The sequence below is a fragment of the Seriola dumerili genome, unplaced genomic scaffold, assembly GCF_002260705.1.
Source record: "Seriola dumerili isolate Sdu_G_001 unplaced genomic scaffold, Sdu_1.0 BDQW01000086.1, whole genome shotgun sequence".
NCBI lineage: Eukaryota > Metazoa > Chordata > Actinopteri > Carangiformes > Carangidae > Seriola > Seriola dumerili.
The window spans coordinates 1,164,425-1,182,862 of NW_019174341.1; the positions used below are offsets into that span (position 1 = coordinate 1,164,425).

Below are 18,438 nucleotides of genomic sequence, written 5' to 3' on the forward strand. Positions count from 1 at the left end.
ACACTGGTGCGTTTTAAATCAGAAAAGGTCTCATCTCTGACGGATAACGTTAGACTGAAGACTTCACACACAGACGAGTCCAGACAGCAGCTCCACCACGTCACTGCTGCAGGTTCAGACGTGAGGAGCTGCTCCACTTCAGCTCTGCAGTGATCTGAGGTTTTACTCAAATCTTTCAGCATCATTTAATTTAAACACCAACATGTTTTAACAGCACTACAGTGTAGATGTGAGCAGATGTAAGGACAGTTTACATGATGTTTAAATCTCCACATTTTCTTCTGTATTTTATCTGAAGTGTTGATCCATCAGAAGATATAAAAACCATCTCAGTGTAGTTTCACATCTCCTCTCTCAGGCTTCTCTCTGCAGCTCTAGTAACAACAGGTCAGTCAGCCAATCAGAAGAGAGGAGGCTCTGAGCCTCCAACAATTTAAGGATGAAACTTGAGGGTGTTTTGTTCAACTTCTTTTATTTTAAGGAAACTTTCACTCAGATTTTAAGGAAAATCTTAACTTAAGGTGTTTTGTACAGCTCAGTTTCTGAACACAGGCTGTGTGTCTTCACAGCATTAATATAGAACCTAGACCTGCTTTATATAAAACACATGGACAGAGACCTTTACACTGGAGGAGCTCTTTATATTATTCATCAATATCAGTTTGAGTTTTGTTTGATGTTCTTCATCCACCATCAGCAGGACGTCTCGCTGCAGAGTTTAGTTTCATACATAAATCATTGCAGAAAAACAAACCACTATAGTATCTGATGATGGACGTAGAGTCTGTATCGATGTGTTTTCACAAACTGATGGAAGACGTCGTCGTCTTGTGACAGGAAGTCTGAGTCTGAAGGTCTGTTTCATCATGACGACCGGAGACGCTGAGGAAGAGGAAGTGAAGGCGTCTGCTTTTTTTACTGATCAGCTGATCAGTGTGTGTGTGTGTGTGTGTAAATGTTCACACTGTACAGATTAACTGAGCGATACAGTTTACAGATGTTCCCTGAATGCCTCACATGCAGCTCAATGGTTAAACACTAGCTACAGCTCAGATCACCAGGGGCCCGCAGCAGCAGTGCACTGTATAGAGTCTTTATGGGAGGTTTAAGGGGGTTTATGACTGTCACTGCAAAATGTGCCGATCGGGGGGCCCTTTTCCCCCTGGGGGCCCCACACATTCGCCTGTTTTGCCTCTGCTGACTGTGCACCTCTGACCACAACATGTGAAATACTGATCCAGCGACAGCAAAACAGCTCACTGCAGTTTGTAAAAGGTGGATTCTAGTCAGAGCATGCTAACACATGCTAATTAGCACAGCTGGCTGCTAGCATGGCTAAAGAATCCCAAAAACATTTTTTTAAAAAAAAAGGAACTTTATATTTATAATTTATAGTAAGGATGATAATAAACTTTATTTGTTTAGCACTTTAAAAAAAAAAAACAAGTTCACAAAGTTGTTCAGAAACACTGATGTGATCATGATACAGAGATAAAACGTCATTATTTCAACTTAAACACAGAGAAAGGTTGTACATCTGATTAATGTTGAGATTTTATTCTGAAAAGCTGAGGAGGTTTTTCCTGAGCGTTTGTCGCCCTCTGGTGGAGATTTAAATTAAGGTGCATTCAGAATTTAAAGGCTTTAATGTATATAATATACATCTTTTTTCTTTGTTTTATTATTTATATTTATCATTTTAAACATTTCTTTATCAGTTGTCTTCAGCTTGTTTCTTCCACAGAAGGTTCTGGTTTCAGTCTGACGTTCTGGTTCCACTGTGATGAAGTGAGTGTTTCCATCACACAGAAGCTGCTTATTTAATCCAGACAGTAAGAGCAAGAGGACACACACACACACACGCACGCACGCACGCACGCGCACGCACGCACGCACGCACGCACGCACGCACACACACACACACACACACACACACACACACACACAGACTGGGACTCACTGACTTCTGGGAAGTTGTTCAGAAACCCCAGGAATCTGCCTGTGTGGAAAATCAAGACCACATGTGTTCAACACACACACACACACACACACACACACACACACACACACACACAGCTGCTTTTCCTATTAGCTAATCGATTAGCATAGTCATTTAGCCTCTCTGTGACACTGTGGACCGTCAGTGCTGGTTAGCTCTCCAACCAATCAGAGAGCTTCCATTAATAAATGTATTTATTCATAAATCCATTTTTAAATCTTATTATTTATTGATGGATTAACTGTTCATTTATAAAGAGAATCCAGTTATTTATTTCAAAAATACCTTTCAAATAGTTTTTCAAATCCTCTGATTTATTCACAAATTAATAAATGTTTTTATAAACTGTTTATTTAATGAGAGTTTTATGATGTTTTTTGTGTGTGTGTGTGTGTGTGTGTGTGTTTGTGTGTGTGTGTGTGTGTGTGATAATGTAGTAATAACTCCTGAGCACTCATGGTGAGGATGGTTCTGCTGTGACTGCATTGGACATCTGTCTTTTGTTCAGATATTTCCATATTTTCTACAGAATTCAGTTTTATGAGAGTGTGTTGTCGACTCTCGGTCACAAAACAGAAGAGAATCACTCTTGGAGAATCTCTCTGGCATCAGTGTAAACTGGGAAAACAGCCACTGCTCCACCTCATTCCTGCAGGAGGAGGTTTGTGGAACGTGATCACATGACGTCTCACATGTGGAGAGATCATCAGAAGGTGAACAGAGCAGCTGCTCCAGTGTCACACCGACTTCAGTAAAGTTAGAGCTTCACATCTAGATAATCTGAATGAACCAAAGTCGGAGGTTTAATTGTGTTTATTCTCTTCAGGGTTCGAGCTGATGATCAAGCTGCAGCTCCCCCTGCTGGAGATAACACGCATCTTCTCTCTGCTGCTCTCCGTCAACAAAGCTTGTTCTCCTGAGATAACGAGATAATTACCCCATCATCTGGAGATAACAGCTCGTTATATCATTACATTTACTTTGTTAATTACAGATCAGATGCAGATGGAAACTTGAAATGCTGTAAAGTGAAAGTGTCAGGGCGACACATTGATCAATGCATCGGAGAAGTCTCAGTGTCTTTTCATACAAGATCATTTTCATTTCAGTCCTCGTCAGCTAACGAGTTACTAAGGGCTGTTGCTAAGGTGAATAAGTGAATGAGGTTCAGTCAGAATCGTTTTCTCCTGATAATATCTCGTTATCTCAGGATAACGACGTCTGTTATCTTGACATAGCTGAAGAGAAAACACAATGAAAAACTACAGAAACGTGACGTCTGTATGAGGATTGATCTTCTGGAGAGCAGGAACATCCTCAGATGATCTAATGGTTCGTAGCTGACGACTGATTCTGAACCTTCACATCTGGCAGGAAGAAAACAACATGTCTGAGACACACCTGGTTTCATTGTCGTGTTTATTTCTTTGAACACAAATGACAATATTTGATTTCTTTAAAAAGACAGTCCTTTGGTGAGTCAGAGTATCACCCGTGTGTTTGAGTTTCCCGTCAGATTAACATGATCACGCCGACGTGTTTCAACATGAAAAGTAACAAATCATGTAAAATCAAATCAAATATCCTCGCAGACGTCTCCCCCACAAACGCAAAGCAAATACCTGATGTCCCTCCCAGGACCTGCTAACAGTGTGTGTGTGTGTGTGTGTGTGTGTGTGTGTGTGTGTGTGTGTGTGTGTGTTATATCCTCAGGTCCTTGGGGTTGACCACCCTGCCGATGAAGAGCAGCGCCCCTGACGCTTCGTCCCGGATCAGGTAGAGGAAGGGGCGGTCCACTGTGTATGACAGGTGACTGGCTGCCGAGGTGGCGCTGGGGTACTGGTTCCCCTCGGGCGCCGTCTCCATGACAACTTTGTGATTGAGGCTGACGAGCTTGGCGGCCTGAGCTGAGATCTTCTCCAGGTCCGGGTTGTCTAGCCATTCAGAGAGACCTGCAGGGAGGTGGGGAGGGAGGGAGGGAGGGAGGGAGGGAGAGCAGGATACAGATGTAGATATGTCAATAAAAGAAAATACTGATGACTTTGCAGGTGCCAAATAACGTTACGTGATGAGACACGTGTCACACTGTAATAAAAAGGTAAACAAATGTTGCATCACATTGAATCTATTGCCTCCTGGGCGCCTCCCAGTGGAGAGCTTCGGGGCTCATACAACTGAGAGGAGACCCAGAACCCGATGGACGGATTACATATCTCATCTGGCCTGGAAACGCCTCAGGATCCCCCTGGAGGAACTGGAAAAAGTTGCTGGGGAGAGGGTCGTTTAGACTACCTTGCCACCTGGACTGGACTACCGGATGAAGAAGTTGAAAATGGACGGACAGAAATCAATTGAAAGTTTCGCATTAAGGATATTTTATCACAGATGTGAACCTAAGATCAAGAATTAACTTCACCTCCATGTTCAAACATATAGAGGTGATCCCATTTGCAGATGATAGCACGCTTTATTTAAGTGTCTTTTCTGAGTCTTTCCAGTTCAGCAGCTTGTTGTTCCCACCTCTCCTGTGTTTCCAGGACACTGGTCTGGACACAAACATCACTCTGCCTCAGTGTTTTGGTTCTGGTCGACTCTGGCCATTTTAGAAAAGTTCAACTCTATAAAATAAAAACTCAAAAAGTTGTTTTCTACTCCAATTCCACTGAACAAAACAACTTCGAAAGCCGATCATCTCCATCGGTTTCTTTACAAGCTGCCAGGTCTTGAACAGGAAAAGCGATGCATGGAAACACATCACTTCAGACATCAACTACTTGTGCACCAGTGTAGAAGCGACTCAAGGAAAGTACCTGTCCAATCAGAGACGAGTATGAGTTGTAGCTTCAGGCTCATGAGAGACAAGAGTGAATCTTTTACTTTGAGTCAACAGGAGTGATTCAGCTTCGACCGCCTGCAGGTGTGAATTCTACCTCAAGGCTTAATTGGTATTTGAACAAATTATATCTCTATCTGTTCAGTGTTGGTGCTTATATTTGCATGAATATAAAGGTCATTGTTTGTCAGACCTGGATTTGGTTCTGGTTGAGGACTCACCCAGGTCGCTGAGCAGCGGCAGCAGGTCTGAGGAGTAGCTGAGCCTCAGGGTGGGCAGAGAGAGGGACACCTGGGTAGGGAGGAGCGTCATGGAGAGGTCCTGGACGAACTCAGCAGTCAGACTCTCCTCCAGCAGGGTCATGTTGGCGGTCACTTCATCCGGCAGGAAGATGAACATGCTGATGTCGTCCTGCATCTGGATCTGAGCGATCTGGTGGAGGAAACCGTTGTTCAGGAGAGACCTCAGAAAAACGTTCTCCATCAAATCAATACTTGTAGTTTACCTGTGGAAAACACTCACCGTGCAGCTCAAATCCGAGTCGGCTCCCATCTTCACAGGGTAGTTATCCTGTTTCATCATGGAAACACGCACAGGTACCCCGCCGTCCACCTGGAAGTTCTCCATTACTCCATTCTGACCGAACCGAGTCACCCACTTCCCTGTTCACAAACAGAAGACTCAGTCATCCCTGACATCCATGCATCCTCAACTCTATACTCACCTTAGTCCAGTTTTAATCCAAGAAGCAACTTCAACACTGTCCACCAGCAGGAGCCAGAGTTTGACTCACCTTTAAAGTAAGCGGCGCTCACGGCGTTCACTCCAGCGTTTCGGGAGAGGGCTTTGGTCAGGAGGCGCTGCACCTTCCCGCCCGTCTCCTGAGTCACCCAGTCGTTGATTTCTTTCACATCTTTGGTTCCTCCCTGCAGGGCCTTGGGACGAATGCCATACTGCTGCTCCACGAGCCCGAAGAAGTCCTGCTTCAGACGAAGTCCTGAAAACAGCCGCACAAAAAGATAGTTTAATGAGTAAGATTCAGGTTTTGGCAAATTAGTAGTAAATAAAAAAGTAATAGCATTATCGCATCTTGTTCCTCTTTGTATGACACCGGACTTTTCAGCCGACCTTCGAGCGTGCCTGGAACAGGTGGAAATACTTTAACATTTCGATGTAGCTGGATGACACATCAAACGAACTGCTTAGTATCACACAGTGAGCGGCCTGAGCCCTCGAGTTTTTCTGAGCTGGAGCAGCTCTCACCCACAGAATAATTATATCTGGAGTTCAGCTGATCAAAACATTAATGAAAATAATGAAAACAAAAACTCTGACTCTCAACAGTGTCACTTTATGTTTGACCTTTTTAAATTGTCCATCATTTTGTCATTAGCCACAGAAAATAACTTGAAATATTCCACGATGTCTTCAACGCCTTTATTGCAGATGCTGACTGCGAGATACATTCAGTTTCCTCTTATATCCAACATTATTTATATGTCTGTTTTTTTTTCACTAGGAGAAAGCAATGGAAGTCAGCCATGTTTTTAGTTGGAAAAAAGTCTTCACTATAATTGAGAGACATAATTACATGTGATTTTTCCCATGGCCCAACCCACATGAACTCACGTCGTGCCAGGTAGATGCGTGCGGCGGTGCTCAGGCCTTTTCCAGGCGTCCTGACTGAAGCCAGCAGGTTTTTCAGGGTGGTGTGGAGCTGAGGATCCTGCAGGGTGTGGTACCTTAGAGCCCTGAACAGCTGCTGTTCAGCACGCTCAGACCCTCCTGTGGGAGAGGAGTGATCATATTACATAAACTGAAAATTTCTGGCAAAATTCCCGTTACATATTTTCATGTGCATGGTGATTTTTTCTTTCTTCCAAGTCAAAATCTGTTTTCTGGCTGAGGCAAACTGAGGAACCAGGTCTAATATGTAAATACATTTTGTAGTTTTTCACTTAGAAGTCACAGTGGAAGTGGAAAAGAAGTGGAAAAACACAAACCTCTGACATTAAAATCCGTTCTAAACACCTTCTGCAAGGACCCAACCCTTGAGAAAGACCCAGTCTGAATCTTTAGTCAGTAATCATGAAAAACGGGGTTAAACTTAGAGTCTGTGTATAATTTTCTTCTGCTGTCATTCTGACACACACCACATGTGAAACAACTAACAATGTGACGCCACTGACCACCTGATACCTGTGGGGTTCTTTTGCGGAGCAGGAAACAAATCTGGAATAAATTTCGACCGGTTTGGCCGAGGGGCCCGTACACACCGTGGCGGCTAAAGCCAAAAGCACCATTTGGGTTTTAGTTTGTCGTGTGTTTGTGTCTTCACCCATGGACAGCTGAGTCAGCGCCGCAGACACACTGATGGGGGCCAGGAAGATGTTGGTCGCAGCCTCGCGGCTCGCCAGAGCACGGAACAGGTTGTAGCCGAAGTCCGAGGTGGCGGCGGCCATCTTAGCCGTCGGTGTGGTGAAGAGCTCCACATGTTCCTCCTCGCCACCGGTTTCCTCGCCTCCGGTGTCCGACTGCAACCGATCAACAGAGACAACAGTCAGCAGACCCGCTAAACGTGTTAGCACAGCTACAGAGATCCAGCTGTTTTTACTGAATCCGGTATCAAGTGATTCTGTGCTGGAGTCCTGTGCGTCAGGAAAACCAGTGAGACCAGTCAAATACTGCTGCTGGTTTATAAAGCCCTGCAGGGTTTAGGTCCAAAATACATTTCTGATTTGCTGCTACATCCTGAACCACCCAGACCTGTCAGGTGGTCTGGTTCTGCTTTGTTTACTATTCCCAGAGTCAAAGTAAAACCTGGAGAAGCAGCTTTCAGTTTTTATTCTCCAGGGATCTGAACAAACATCCAGAAAACCTTTTCTACAACTCAGTATGTTTAGTTGCTGCTTTTCATGAAGTGAAGTTTGTGACTTTTAATTCATTTCATTCTCTGCACTGTAGCTTTTATTCTCCAGTTTAATCTGTTTTATTCTTCTGTTTGTGTGTGTTGTAAATCTTGTCATAACACTTTTATGTCTGATGATGTTTTTATCATATTCTCTTCAATAACTTGATCATATTCTCCTTCTTGTTTAGGACACTTTGTAACATCTGTCCAGGGACGACAGATGAAAATAGCATTCTGGGTAATAGTGTTTATGAAACTGTCCCTGTTAAATCAAATACTAGAAAAAAAAATACTGGCCTCTGATTGGCTGACTGGATGCCTCTGAGTGGCTGTGTGGACACATCAAACAAAGTCCAGGTCAACAGTTCAAACACTGTTCCAGATCAATGTGTATTGACCTGCAGGTAACCATAGCAACAGCACAGATGCTTCAGGCGAAGTTAACTAACTGTTGACACGCAGCAAAGGTGAACCAGCAGTGAGCAGCTGTGTTGTTACCGAGCCTTTAAATAAATCTTCACATCTGTGAAGATTTACGTCTTCAGTAGGAAACACTGGCTCTCTCTGTGGATCAGTCACAACATGTGGAGACAGGTGACGTGGATACCTGAGCCTGACAGACGCTCAGCACGACTCCAAACACCAGCAGGACAGTGGTTAGCTTCATCCTGAAAGACAAACACAGTGAGGAGGATGAGAGAATCACAACCTCAGCAGCAGCTTCACTCACTGTCACAGAAACACAAAGTTTCCTTTGTTCTTCTGAACACATCTGGACCTGGTTCCCAGACCACACACACACACACACACACCACATGCCTGATGGGAAACCCAGACTGTGTCGTCCAGAAACCTCAGAGCTTCAGTTTCTTTCCAAAGTGTCTCGATTATTTCACGTCATTGAAAAGAGAAAGTTCAGAGGATGAAGATTAATGACGACTTCACTCTGATTCTGCTTCCTCCTCTTCCTCATCATCATCATCATCATCATCATCATCATCATCATCATGTGTCACTCACTGTGTGGAAATATGAAGAAATACACACAAAGGTGCAGGTGACACACGTTAGATGAAGAAATACACACAAGTGAAATGAGACAAAAGCCACAGTAAAATCAACGTGTAACCACGGTAACGGTAAAGTGATGACTGTGAAATGTGGACTCCTCGTCTGTCTCTTCATCTGTGAGGTTTTAAAGAGTGAACAGGACTGATGGAGACCTGCAGAGTCCTGCAGATGAGCAGCTCACATGTGTCCTGCAGGAACTTGTCTACCAGGAATGTTTCTCATTGGCTGCTCTCAGATCACATCAGGGATCAAAAGTGGAGGTCACGACCCTGAGATTATTCCACAGCACTGCAGACTGTTGATCTTGGCTCCAAACTCTCTACAGCCTCTAATGACCTCAGAGGAAACTGAGTTAAAAAGTCAAACACACTTCACCTGTTCACCAGGTTGATTTCACACCAATGGAATAATGTGGTGGTTATTAATGTGACGGAGCTCTGAGCTGCTGTGAAACCTCTTATATAAAGCTCAGTGGAAAAGCTCCAGCTGGGACCGAGCTTCTCGGCGCAGAGACGCAGACTGAGCTGAACTGGACTGAAGCTGGTTCACAGCCTGGAACCAGAACCGGGATCAGTCCGAACACAACGTGTTTATTACAGTAGAAACAGACAGAGTCCGTGTCTCAGGAGCTGTGAGGGTTTTAATGGCGACACATCAACCTGATGAGACAAAGAGCTGCAGCACTGAACTAACTGTAGCTGCGTTCATTCAGTTACTGGCACAAAACACAAGAAGCAAAAGTTAAAAGTTAGTGAGGAAGTCACTCACCTCTCCTCTGCTCGCGACGGTCCACGTCTCTCTGTGTCTCTGTCTCTCTGTGTCTCTGTCTCTCTGCAGATGAGACGAGACTTCGCCCGGCCGACGCCTCCTGGCTCTGCGCCCACAGCGGCGCGCTTCCAGCTGCTGCCAGCAGAGCGTCGGGAGCGCGCAAGTGAGACAGAAGCTGCTGAATATAGTCTGAATACAGTCAGAAGATCTGATCTGATCTGATCTGATCTGATCTGATCTGATCTTATCTGATCTCGTCTGATCTGATCTTGAGGTTTAATTGAACCAGAACTTCTACCGATTCTTCTCCCAGGTTTTGGACCAGGCAGAGCATCACGTGCTCACATGCCCCTCATCTGATAATTTTTAATCCCATGTGTCAATATTTAGGTTGATGTGAGCGGATTAAACATTAAACCTGAGACTCAGGTCAGGGAGATCGTTTCATTATTTTTCCTCTGCAGCGTTTTAAACATTTAAAAGAAACTGGTCCTGATGGTGGAGCCCTACAGGGGTCCCTGGGACCCCCTGGACCTCCTATATAACTCTGATTTATCAGGTTCCAGGTGCATTTCCCTGGTAGCTGTCCTTAATGTGGAACCACCTAAGAAATCCTGAAGACATGTCAAGATCCTCTAAAGACACATTGTAATTCTGGAGTACCCTGGTGGTCTCCAGGAACCCCAAATGTCCCCTGGAACCTCCTAAAAGATCCTTAATTGGTTTTGCCTCAGAACCCCACAGAGATCCCTAGAAACCCCCAAAGAAACCCCTACAACACTGGAACCACAGCAGGGAACCCAGGAGCTCTGTGTGGGTCTAATGGAACCTCTGTTCGACCTGTGGAGTCTGTACAGTGTCATCTGAGACTTCCTAAGGTCTACTGAGACCACCCATGGAAACCCGTTAGAACTGCTTATCCCACATATTAGGATGCCAACCTCCCGCTGGTAGCCTCCTAAGGACCTCTGGAGGTCCCTGAGGGACCCATGGATCTACTGTATGGACAACTTGAGCCCCCACAAGGACCTCTTCACAGAAATAAAGAATTTGTGAAATTATCCAACTTGTTAACCCTGATCTTTGCCTGTCAGGCAGCACTCACCTCCTTGACTGTGTGCTGGCTCTAAACAAGCTCCAACCAGTCAAAGGGTTGAGGTTTTAGGTAATAAGAATTAGATTAAGACAGTATTTTGAGACGTCCTAGCAGAAGAGGTAAGGTTTGTACACAGCCTGAGCAGGTAAAACTCAGGGCAAAGGAGCCTAAAGTAGCAGAACAATCATGATGGCTTTGTTTTAGGGTTGTCCGTCCATTTGTACGTCCGTCTCATTCTCATGGACACGATATCTCAGTAACACCTTGACTGAACCTTTGACTGGTGTATGTTAGTCTGGAAATAGGTCTCATATGAACAGAGGAACAGTTTAGCGGTATCTAAGGATACAAAACAAAGGGGTTTAATTTCTGAGAAGAGCTGGATTTTCTTCTCCAAGTGAATCCACATGAGAGCCTGAAGTCCTCCAAACAAATCCAAAGTAATTACTGTAACTCTCTTTCCCGCAATACAAACACACTCTTGTGTCAACACTTTATTTTCCCTGGCTGAATATGAAATTAAAATCATCACATTGTTGATAAAACATCTTCCAAGAAAAAAAAAGACATCATCATCACATCATAGCACACAACTTGTTGGGAGGAATACTGCTTTTGTTTATGGCACAGTCTTATGTTTTCTCAGTATATGTACAGTGTAGTTCTTGCATCAGCATAAAGCCTGAAATTCATTGACAGGCCTCATATATCCTTTATACACACTCACTGAACACTGTATATTAATACTTTTATCACATCAGAAAGTTGATAGGTTCATAAAACATCACCAATCTGGTAAACCCGAGGTTTTAGTTTTTCAAATTGTTGAGTCTTTCATATAAAACTGAATACTGATCACTATAATTGCAGTGCATTTGTATTTTCCCATGTTTAAACTACAATGCCTTCTGAGCAACACAAGACCAAGGGGTTCGTCCTCTGTCCTACGACTGAATTTACTTTCCAGGAAACGTTTGACCATTTGGGAAATTTGCTTATTCACTTTCTCGCAGAGATTAGATGAGACTAAACAAATGAGATATAACGAGTTAATTAGTGAGCTTTGTTACCTTTGGATAGAGCCAGGCTAGCTGTCTCTGCCTCTGTTTCCAGTCTTTATGCTAAGCTAAGCTAATCAGTTGCTGGCTTTAGCTTCGTATTTCACGCACAGACATGAGAGTGGGATCAATCTGAACAAGAAGGAGAACAAACGTTATTTCCCAAAATGTCAAACTATTCCCTTAACGAATAAGATTTCACTCTTCAGGCAGGGACAGAGTCATCTGGTTTAGAGCAGGATCTGTCTTCTGTCTTCTTCTGCTCGTTGCCGCCCTCCAGTTCATTTAGACTGTGTGGCTGCTCTCTCTCACCAAAGGGGGCGCTGCACGACGCCATGCTGCTGCCTTCTGCTGACTCTGTCTTGCTGCTTTGTTTGCTGTTTATGTCTCTTTCCCTGTCACTGTCTGTCGTAGGTTGGTCGCTCATGGTGCTGTTGCCAAGGGGACCATCGTTGAGCATGGGGTCGTTGTCAGGGGCGGGGTTTGTGACGATGCCCATGAAGAGAGGGGCCAAGGAGGCGTCATCGACAAGGGCAAAGATGAAGGGGGAGGTGACTGAGAAGAGGGAGACGGAGCGCATGGAGGTCACAACCGTGGTGGCGGACGCCTCCACGCCTTCCTCACTGAGCTCTACGGTGCTGGCGTGGCGGACGCCCGTCACCCTCAGAGGCTGGTCAGAAATCCCAGAGAGGTCAGGACCCGAAAACAGAGAGCCGAGGCCTGATGGAGAGACCCAGAGAGATGCGAGAGTTAGACTGAAGTGCCAGATACATTCCCCTGATCGGCACATTCATGGTAATCTAAGGTCAAATCATATGATACTACATCGTGTATGATGGCACTAGGCTGCTTGAAAGTGAGATAATCACCACCACGGCGTCCATGTCATTTCTTCCAGACATCCATTCTGACTCAAAGAAGATAATATTCTCACCCATGCTGGTCAGCGCCTCCTGGAGCTCCTGGCGGTACTGCAGCTTCACCTTCGGTAAGTTGACTTGCATTGTTTTCTCTTGAGGTAGACGTCTATAGAGGTCGGAAATGTTGAGTTTGGGAAGCACTGACGACACGTTTTCTCTGCCTGGCAAGGGCAGGACAATTAAGAAACTGGTGTTTCCCTTGAACGGAAAACTGGCAACCTGGACAAGAGAGAAAGACTTTCTCTTATTTTGTTTTGATCTTTCATATGGACAAATTCTCAACACATTGACAATAGGAACACATAGTGGTTAAAAGGTGCAGGAGAAAAGGAAGAAATTAAATGAAAATACAATAAAGAAATTATGGTATGAGTCATAAAGTAGACACATTACTTATTTAAACCATGGCCACTGAAAACACTTGTTTATGATTGACTGTATGGTGAAATCTAGTTAACAGGGGCAGCAGGCTAAGTAAGGTAAGTTAGCTCTCAAGATGGGATCTGAAGTTGGGGTGAGGAAAACTCTCAGAGCCCCAGGTCTCTTCCCAGTTAGACGTGACCAGAAAACCTGATCCTGATCTGATGTCAACAGAATCCCAAAATCTCCTCTAGGGGAGAGACCAGCTACCCTGCAAAGGAAACTCATTTTGGCTGCTTGTACCTTTCTTACAATGTCCAAAGCTCACAACTGCAACTGGGGGTCTGAACATTGGAAGGCCAACTGACAATTGCGATATAGCTTCTGTTTTTGTCTGTGTTAAGTGACAATGGTTTAAGATCAAAAATGTCCAAAAAGATTAAATCCAGGATGCTTATGAACTCATTTTCAAGTGAAATTGATTTGTAGGGGAGATTAGTGTTTGAAAGCCTTGATGGTGGTCATCGCTCCGCTTGTGAAAACAGACAGTATCTGAACCATCTCTGATGTGTCCAGGAATGCCGGTGTTACCTGTGCCTCCAGCTCTGGATCATCCAGCAGGCGTAAAGGGTAATGGACAGACTTCATCATGTCCACCGACACTGAGTTCTGGCTGTCCAGGTAGAACGCTCCCTTTGAGGTCACTTGGGGGTCAAATCGAGTCTTCCATTCACCTGACAAACACAGAGAGGAGCAAGAGGGAATCATTAGGAAGTTGAAGGAGGAATTTGTTTTGAACAACCTGAATTCATGAGCGAACTTCCACTGAGTTTGCATTTGAAGAGGCCAAGTAGCACTTCATTGAAGGAGCTGCACTCGTCTGGAGAGTCTCTGGTTTGGTCATATGAAAGTGGCATGATGATGTTGACTTTCTGGCTTGGACCATGGTCTCCAATGCGCAATGAAAGCATTTGTAGCAACTGTGAAGATTGTTCCCCAGCATGAAACCAAGGTTCTTCCCCCAGTAATGATACTGCTCAGCCCAGTTGGTGGACAACAAGCTCCTCACATGGAGGACTTCAACAGTCAGCATACACTTACTGCAATGGGGATTGTTTCATTATGAAATCTGAACCAATATACACAGATGTTTTGGGGTCGAAGGATTCACCTTTGAAGTACACAGCGTTCATGAGCATAAGCACCACATCATGTGGAATACTTTCCAGGAAGTTGGGGATGTGACCATTGGTGACATTCTCGACCCATTGGTTGACTTCTTCCACAGAGACCAGAGGGACGGGCTGTGATCGGTACCTGAAAAAAAATCACACCTTTTTACTTCCATAACATTCATGGCACATATAAACATCAGACAACAAAAAAGAGTCTATCAGTTGGTATAAACGAAGTAAAAACTTGCTACTTACTACCTGTACTGTCTTTTCAGACCATGCCATTCCCCACATGACCAGCAGCCGTCACTGCAGAGCTTTCCCACCCAAGCCACCACAGCTGTTGTCCATTTAGCAATCATCTCCCCAGTATTTACAGCTCAGCTCTTCCTCACTCACTAGTTTGTCATTGCTTACCAACTGTGGTGAACCAACCTTTAATCTTATCTGCCTGTCTTAGCTTGTTTGACCAGCTGCCCGCCTTTAGCCTTTTGAACACATGTTTACCATTTTGGTTCTGATCTGTAGTTCCCAACCCTTGCTTGAAATGAATAAAGACAGTTTTGACCAAACTCTGTGATAAACCTTTGACATTGTCATTCATTGGGACATCCAAACTCTACATGTCTACTTCAACATCTACCTCTGCATTCAGTGTTTATGACATGATTGTAGTTGATACCTGGCCAGAGAATCCTCAACAAAAGACAACTTCACATCAAATCCTGAAGAGATATAAGAAAAGAGAGAAAACAGAAAAGGTGGGTAAGATGAGTTTTACACAAAACATCTTATAAACCGTCTCAAGTTCAACACTCGTCAGCACACACCTGGTCTCAGGTACATGCGTGTTGCCACATCCAACGACGTCTTGCTGAAATGAGGTACAAGGCTTCCTAGTATATGATGGTAACACGGCACACCGTGGGCATGAAGGCTCTTCAGCAGCAGCTTCTCCGTCTCATTGCGAGCGCCTAAGAAAAAAATTCCACCTGAGCAAATTGGTTGTGAAGAATGTACAGGAATACACATGGAACAAACACCAACATGAACAGCTCCACATGACTTTACATGTGCAAAGATTTCTTGATGTAGAGCTTCTTTTCCAATTAGGTAATATGACACTAAAGATCTGTAGCCATGCTTGAGCTAGCTTACAATGCTGCAATGTTGACTTGTTGGTAGTCATAGATGAAAGGTAAGGTGACCGACTACATGCTGTGTCTCAATTTGCGTATTTTTACATTCATTGCACTTTAAGTATAATCAGTCAAGCAATTAATACGGAAACACAGGACTCTTCTCAGCCTCAACAGTCGCCATCTTGTCAATGTAATGAAAGAGGAGGGACCCCCACCATATTTTCAAACTTGTGAAAATGGTGGCCAAGGAAGGAGGACGTGTACTTGGCAGTGATGCCGATGTCATTTCAATGTTGTGCGAATCAGGAGGCAAACACAGGAAAGTAAAACATTTTTAACCTTTTTTTTAAATCACGTACAGAAGGCATCCGGCAGATATCTTAGCGGGCAACAAGCACGGCCATGTGTTGCTATTGTTATTTTCGGTAAGTAATGCCATGTTTGATTTGAGACAACACTAATCTGTCAAGATATTTTGACTAGCTTCTAACTAGCAGTACAAGTCAACAACTCGTATTTAATATGTTTTTTGCCACACTACCCGTGGTTGGTTGCTCAGTCCACCATTTTGGTCCAGACTGTAATGTTTTAACAATTGAATGGATTGCACTGAAATCTGGTACAGACATTGGTGGTAACCAAAGGACAAATCCTAATGATTTTGGTGATCCCTTACAATTCTCTAGCGCTACCAGCAGGTGCACATTCAGTCCTGGACGCTGCTGAATTTGGACCTGGAAATCAAAGCTGCTTACTCTTGACGCTAACTCTTGATTCTGATGAAAGACTAAAATTAAACTCAGACTGACCTAAGGTGAGCTGAGCGAGGGCAAAGGCCAGGCTGAGAGGTGATAGGATGACATTTGGCTGCTTTGGACCAATTGGAAGATTTTCCAGGAGCTGTAAACCCAGTCGCTCTATGGCGCCCCCTATCACCCGGTGTTCCTCACGGCTGAACACCTTCCCTCCGCTACAGCCATGAACCGTTTCCTCCTCTTCATCTACAGAATCGGAAACATCAGGAGCTCCTGGACTGGGCTCCTCCTGAAGACAGAGGGACAGACAGGGATCAGGTTCTCAAGAACACAGAGACATTAAAGAGAAAGACCAAATAAAGAATTCCCCTTTAGTGCTTAAAAAGTTAGTTTACTAGACTGAGGTTCTTCTTACAGTCAGTCCCAGGTGGCAGAGACAAAACAAGAGAAGAAGAAGACACAGCTTCATTTCCAAACAACCAGCCTGAAAAACACAGAGAGACATCATCGTCCATTGTAGCATGGAGGCTGAAACACATTACATGTTTTTATCTAATGATGAGATGGAGCTCTTTTGTCCACTACATGGTTGATAATGGAAATTTGTCTTTGGCAACCAGCAACCAAAGTGCAAATCTTAGGTTTAATCAAACTTCTGTTATCTACACCCTGCAGGGACTTTTTCATTGGTTGTGTCTGAGGACTCTGGAGCAACTCAGATTGTGACTTATCCTCAAATTCAATTGGAAAATGGCTCTTTTCATGAGTGACAACCACCTGGATACAGGTATTCCATGATGACAGCCACAACTAGATTTCCTAACTGGAAAGTTTTGGGGAAATAAGGGTTGAGTCGCCCAAATTTAGTCCAACAACATAACACGAACCAATACAATACGTGCACATGAGGACATCCTAAAATTTTAGCACACTTATATTAGCATGTTAGCATGGTATGCTAGCATTAATCTCAAAGTAGGTATCTCGTCATGAACTTTAATGGTGAATAAGTAGGATTTTCCCCTGTTGGTGCTGCTAGAGGAAAAGTCATTTGGTCGCCATTGTTAGTAGGATTCCTCCTCTGGGGGTCAGGAGTGTCTACACCAAATTTCATGACCATCCATCCAATATTTGTCAAGATATTTTGGTCTGGATCAAAACGTACAGTTCCACCACTCTGGTAAAAACCTCCAGAGCAGCTGATATTTGACTTCTGTACAATAATACTGTATAATCTGTCATTGTAATGGTGTCTGTCAGTAGGTTTAGAGTCACTTGAGGTTTCAGATATGGCTGCTGTGTTTACCGGGAGACTAAAGGTTACTGTTTCAGAGCCTTTTTTTGGCTGAGCTGTAATACACTGAATACACAGAGCACACAATTCACTGAACTACATGAACTATATGAGTCCAACACCACTGTATACAAGAGATAAGCTTCATGCTCATATATATGTATATGTATATATATATATATATATAAACGTACTGCACCTATGGCTTGAAGGAGTTGCATTATCACTGTCTGAGTGCAGCTCTAAACTTTCTCTATGAATCACTGTATTTGTGTAAATTACAGATTATTTAAGCAGCGCTGCAAATGACTGGCAGCAAATTTTCTCTGCAGAGACTCAGAATGCGGTGGAAGAAGGTTTTGCTGAAATGAAAGACGATCCAAACTCACCTGGCCTGTGTCTGACGTGGTGACAGACGATGAGGAACAAAAGGGATTAAAAGAGGAGATGAAAAAAATAAGAGTAAAGACAGATATGGCCAGTCTTCTCTAGGCTGGACCACGTAGTGCCTGGACTCAACCACCGCCGCCCCCCTGTTGGCTGGTTAATAATCCACCCTGGATGGATCATGGCTGTGTCGCTGGTCACTACACAATGTAAAAATAAAGAGACAGGCTGCCTGTTAGACTGTTTCTATGGTCAACGGCTTTGGTTTCACCATCTAAATACCTGGTGGTGAAGCCACATTGGAGAATTAGCTACAACTGAATGGATTCATTAGCTATAACTCCCATCACTGATCAGATACTACAACACAATAAACTGTCTTTAGCCAAACTGTTTACCCCAAAATACAGAGTCAGCTCACTTAAAGGAACACTCTGTCTCCTTGTTACTCAAATAGCCAGAGGCCCACTCCTGTCAGCAAAACAAACAAACTGATGTCAAGTTAGGAGACAAAAAGTCTCCTCTGTATCTCAGTCAGGACAAAGTCAAACATACAATTTATAATCTCTACTTCAATTACAAACTACAATTATTAATTAGATTTAGTAACATAATTTATAAGACCATCTATTAATCTAGATTATATTTATAATCACTATATAGTTTAGT

The 18,438-nt window shown here is 43.8% G+C and overlaps 2 protein-coding genes across 2 annotated transcripts; both read right to left on the reverse strand.

Moving 5' to 3' along the window:
• Positions 1-3,700: 3,700 nt before the first annotated feature.
• Positions 3,701-9,618, reverse strand: serpinf1 (serpin family F member 1). The gene is made up of 8 exons (XM_022744721.1): positions 9,583-9,618; positions 8,351-8,411; positions 7,171-7,366; positions 6,462-6,617; positions 5,626-5,829; positions 5,355-5,494; positions 5,054-5,264; positions 3,701-3,951 (listed from the first exon to the last, which is right to left on the reverse strand). The coding sequence occupies exons 2-8, from the start codon at positions 8,408-8,410 to the stop codon at positions 3,701-3,703; spliced, it is 1,218 nt and encodes a 405-aa protein (XP_022600442.1). The 5' UTR covers position 8,411; positions 9,583-9,618.
• Positions 9,619-11,739: 2,121 nt separating this feature from the next.
• Positions 11,740-18,064, reverse strand: LOC111221390 (alpha-2-antiplasmin-like). Its single transcript, XM_022744761.1, has 9 exons — positions 17,772-18,064; positions 16,504-16,572; positions 16,143-16,377; positions 15,022-15,165; positions 14,874-14,916; positions 14,188-14,333; positions 13,608-13,750; positions 12,671-12,875; positions 11,740-12,456 (listed from the first exon to the last, which is right to left on the reverse strand). The coding sequence occupies exons 2-9, from the start codon at positions 16,555-16,557 to the stop codon at positions 11,942-11,944; spliced, it is 1,485 nt and encodes a 494-aa protein (XP_022600482.1). The 5' UTR covers positions 16,558-16,572; positions 17,772-18,064; the 3' UTR covers positions 11,740-11,941.
• Between the last annotated feature and the right edge of the window lie 374 nt (positions 18,065-18,438).

Coding starts and splice junctions, on each gene's coding strand:
- LOC111221390 (XM_022744761.1), bottom strand. CDS start 16,557: ATGAAGCTGTGTCTTCTTCTTCTCTTGTTTTGTCTCTGCCACCTGGGA. Junction 13,751..14,187: donor GAACGCTGTGTACTTCAAAG/GTGAATCCTTCG, acceptor TGTGTTTGTCAG/GTGAATGGAAGACTCGATTT. Junction 12,876..13,607: donor ATCCAGAGCTGGAGGCACAG/GTAACACCGGCA, acceptor TCTCTTGTCCAG/GTTGCCAGTTTTCCGTTCAA.
- serpinf1 (XM_022744721.1), bottom strand. CDS start 8,410: ATGAAGCTAACCACTGTCCTGCTGGTGTTTGGAGTCGTGCTGAGCGTC. Junction 7,367..8,350: donor TGAGCGTCTGTCAGGCTCAG/GTATCCACGTCA, acceptor GATCGGTTGCAG/TCGGACACCGGAGGCGAGGA. Junction 5,495..5,625: donor GAGCGCCGCTTACTTTAAAG/GTGAGTCAAACT, acceptor GTTTGTGAACAG/GGAAGTGGGTGACTCGGTTC.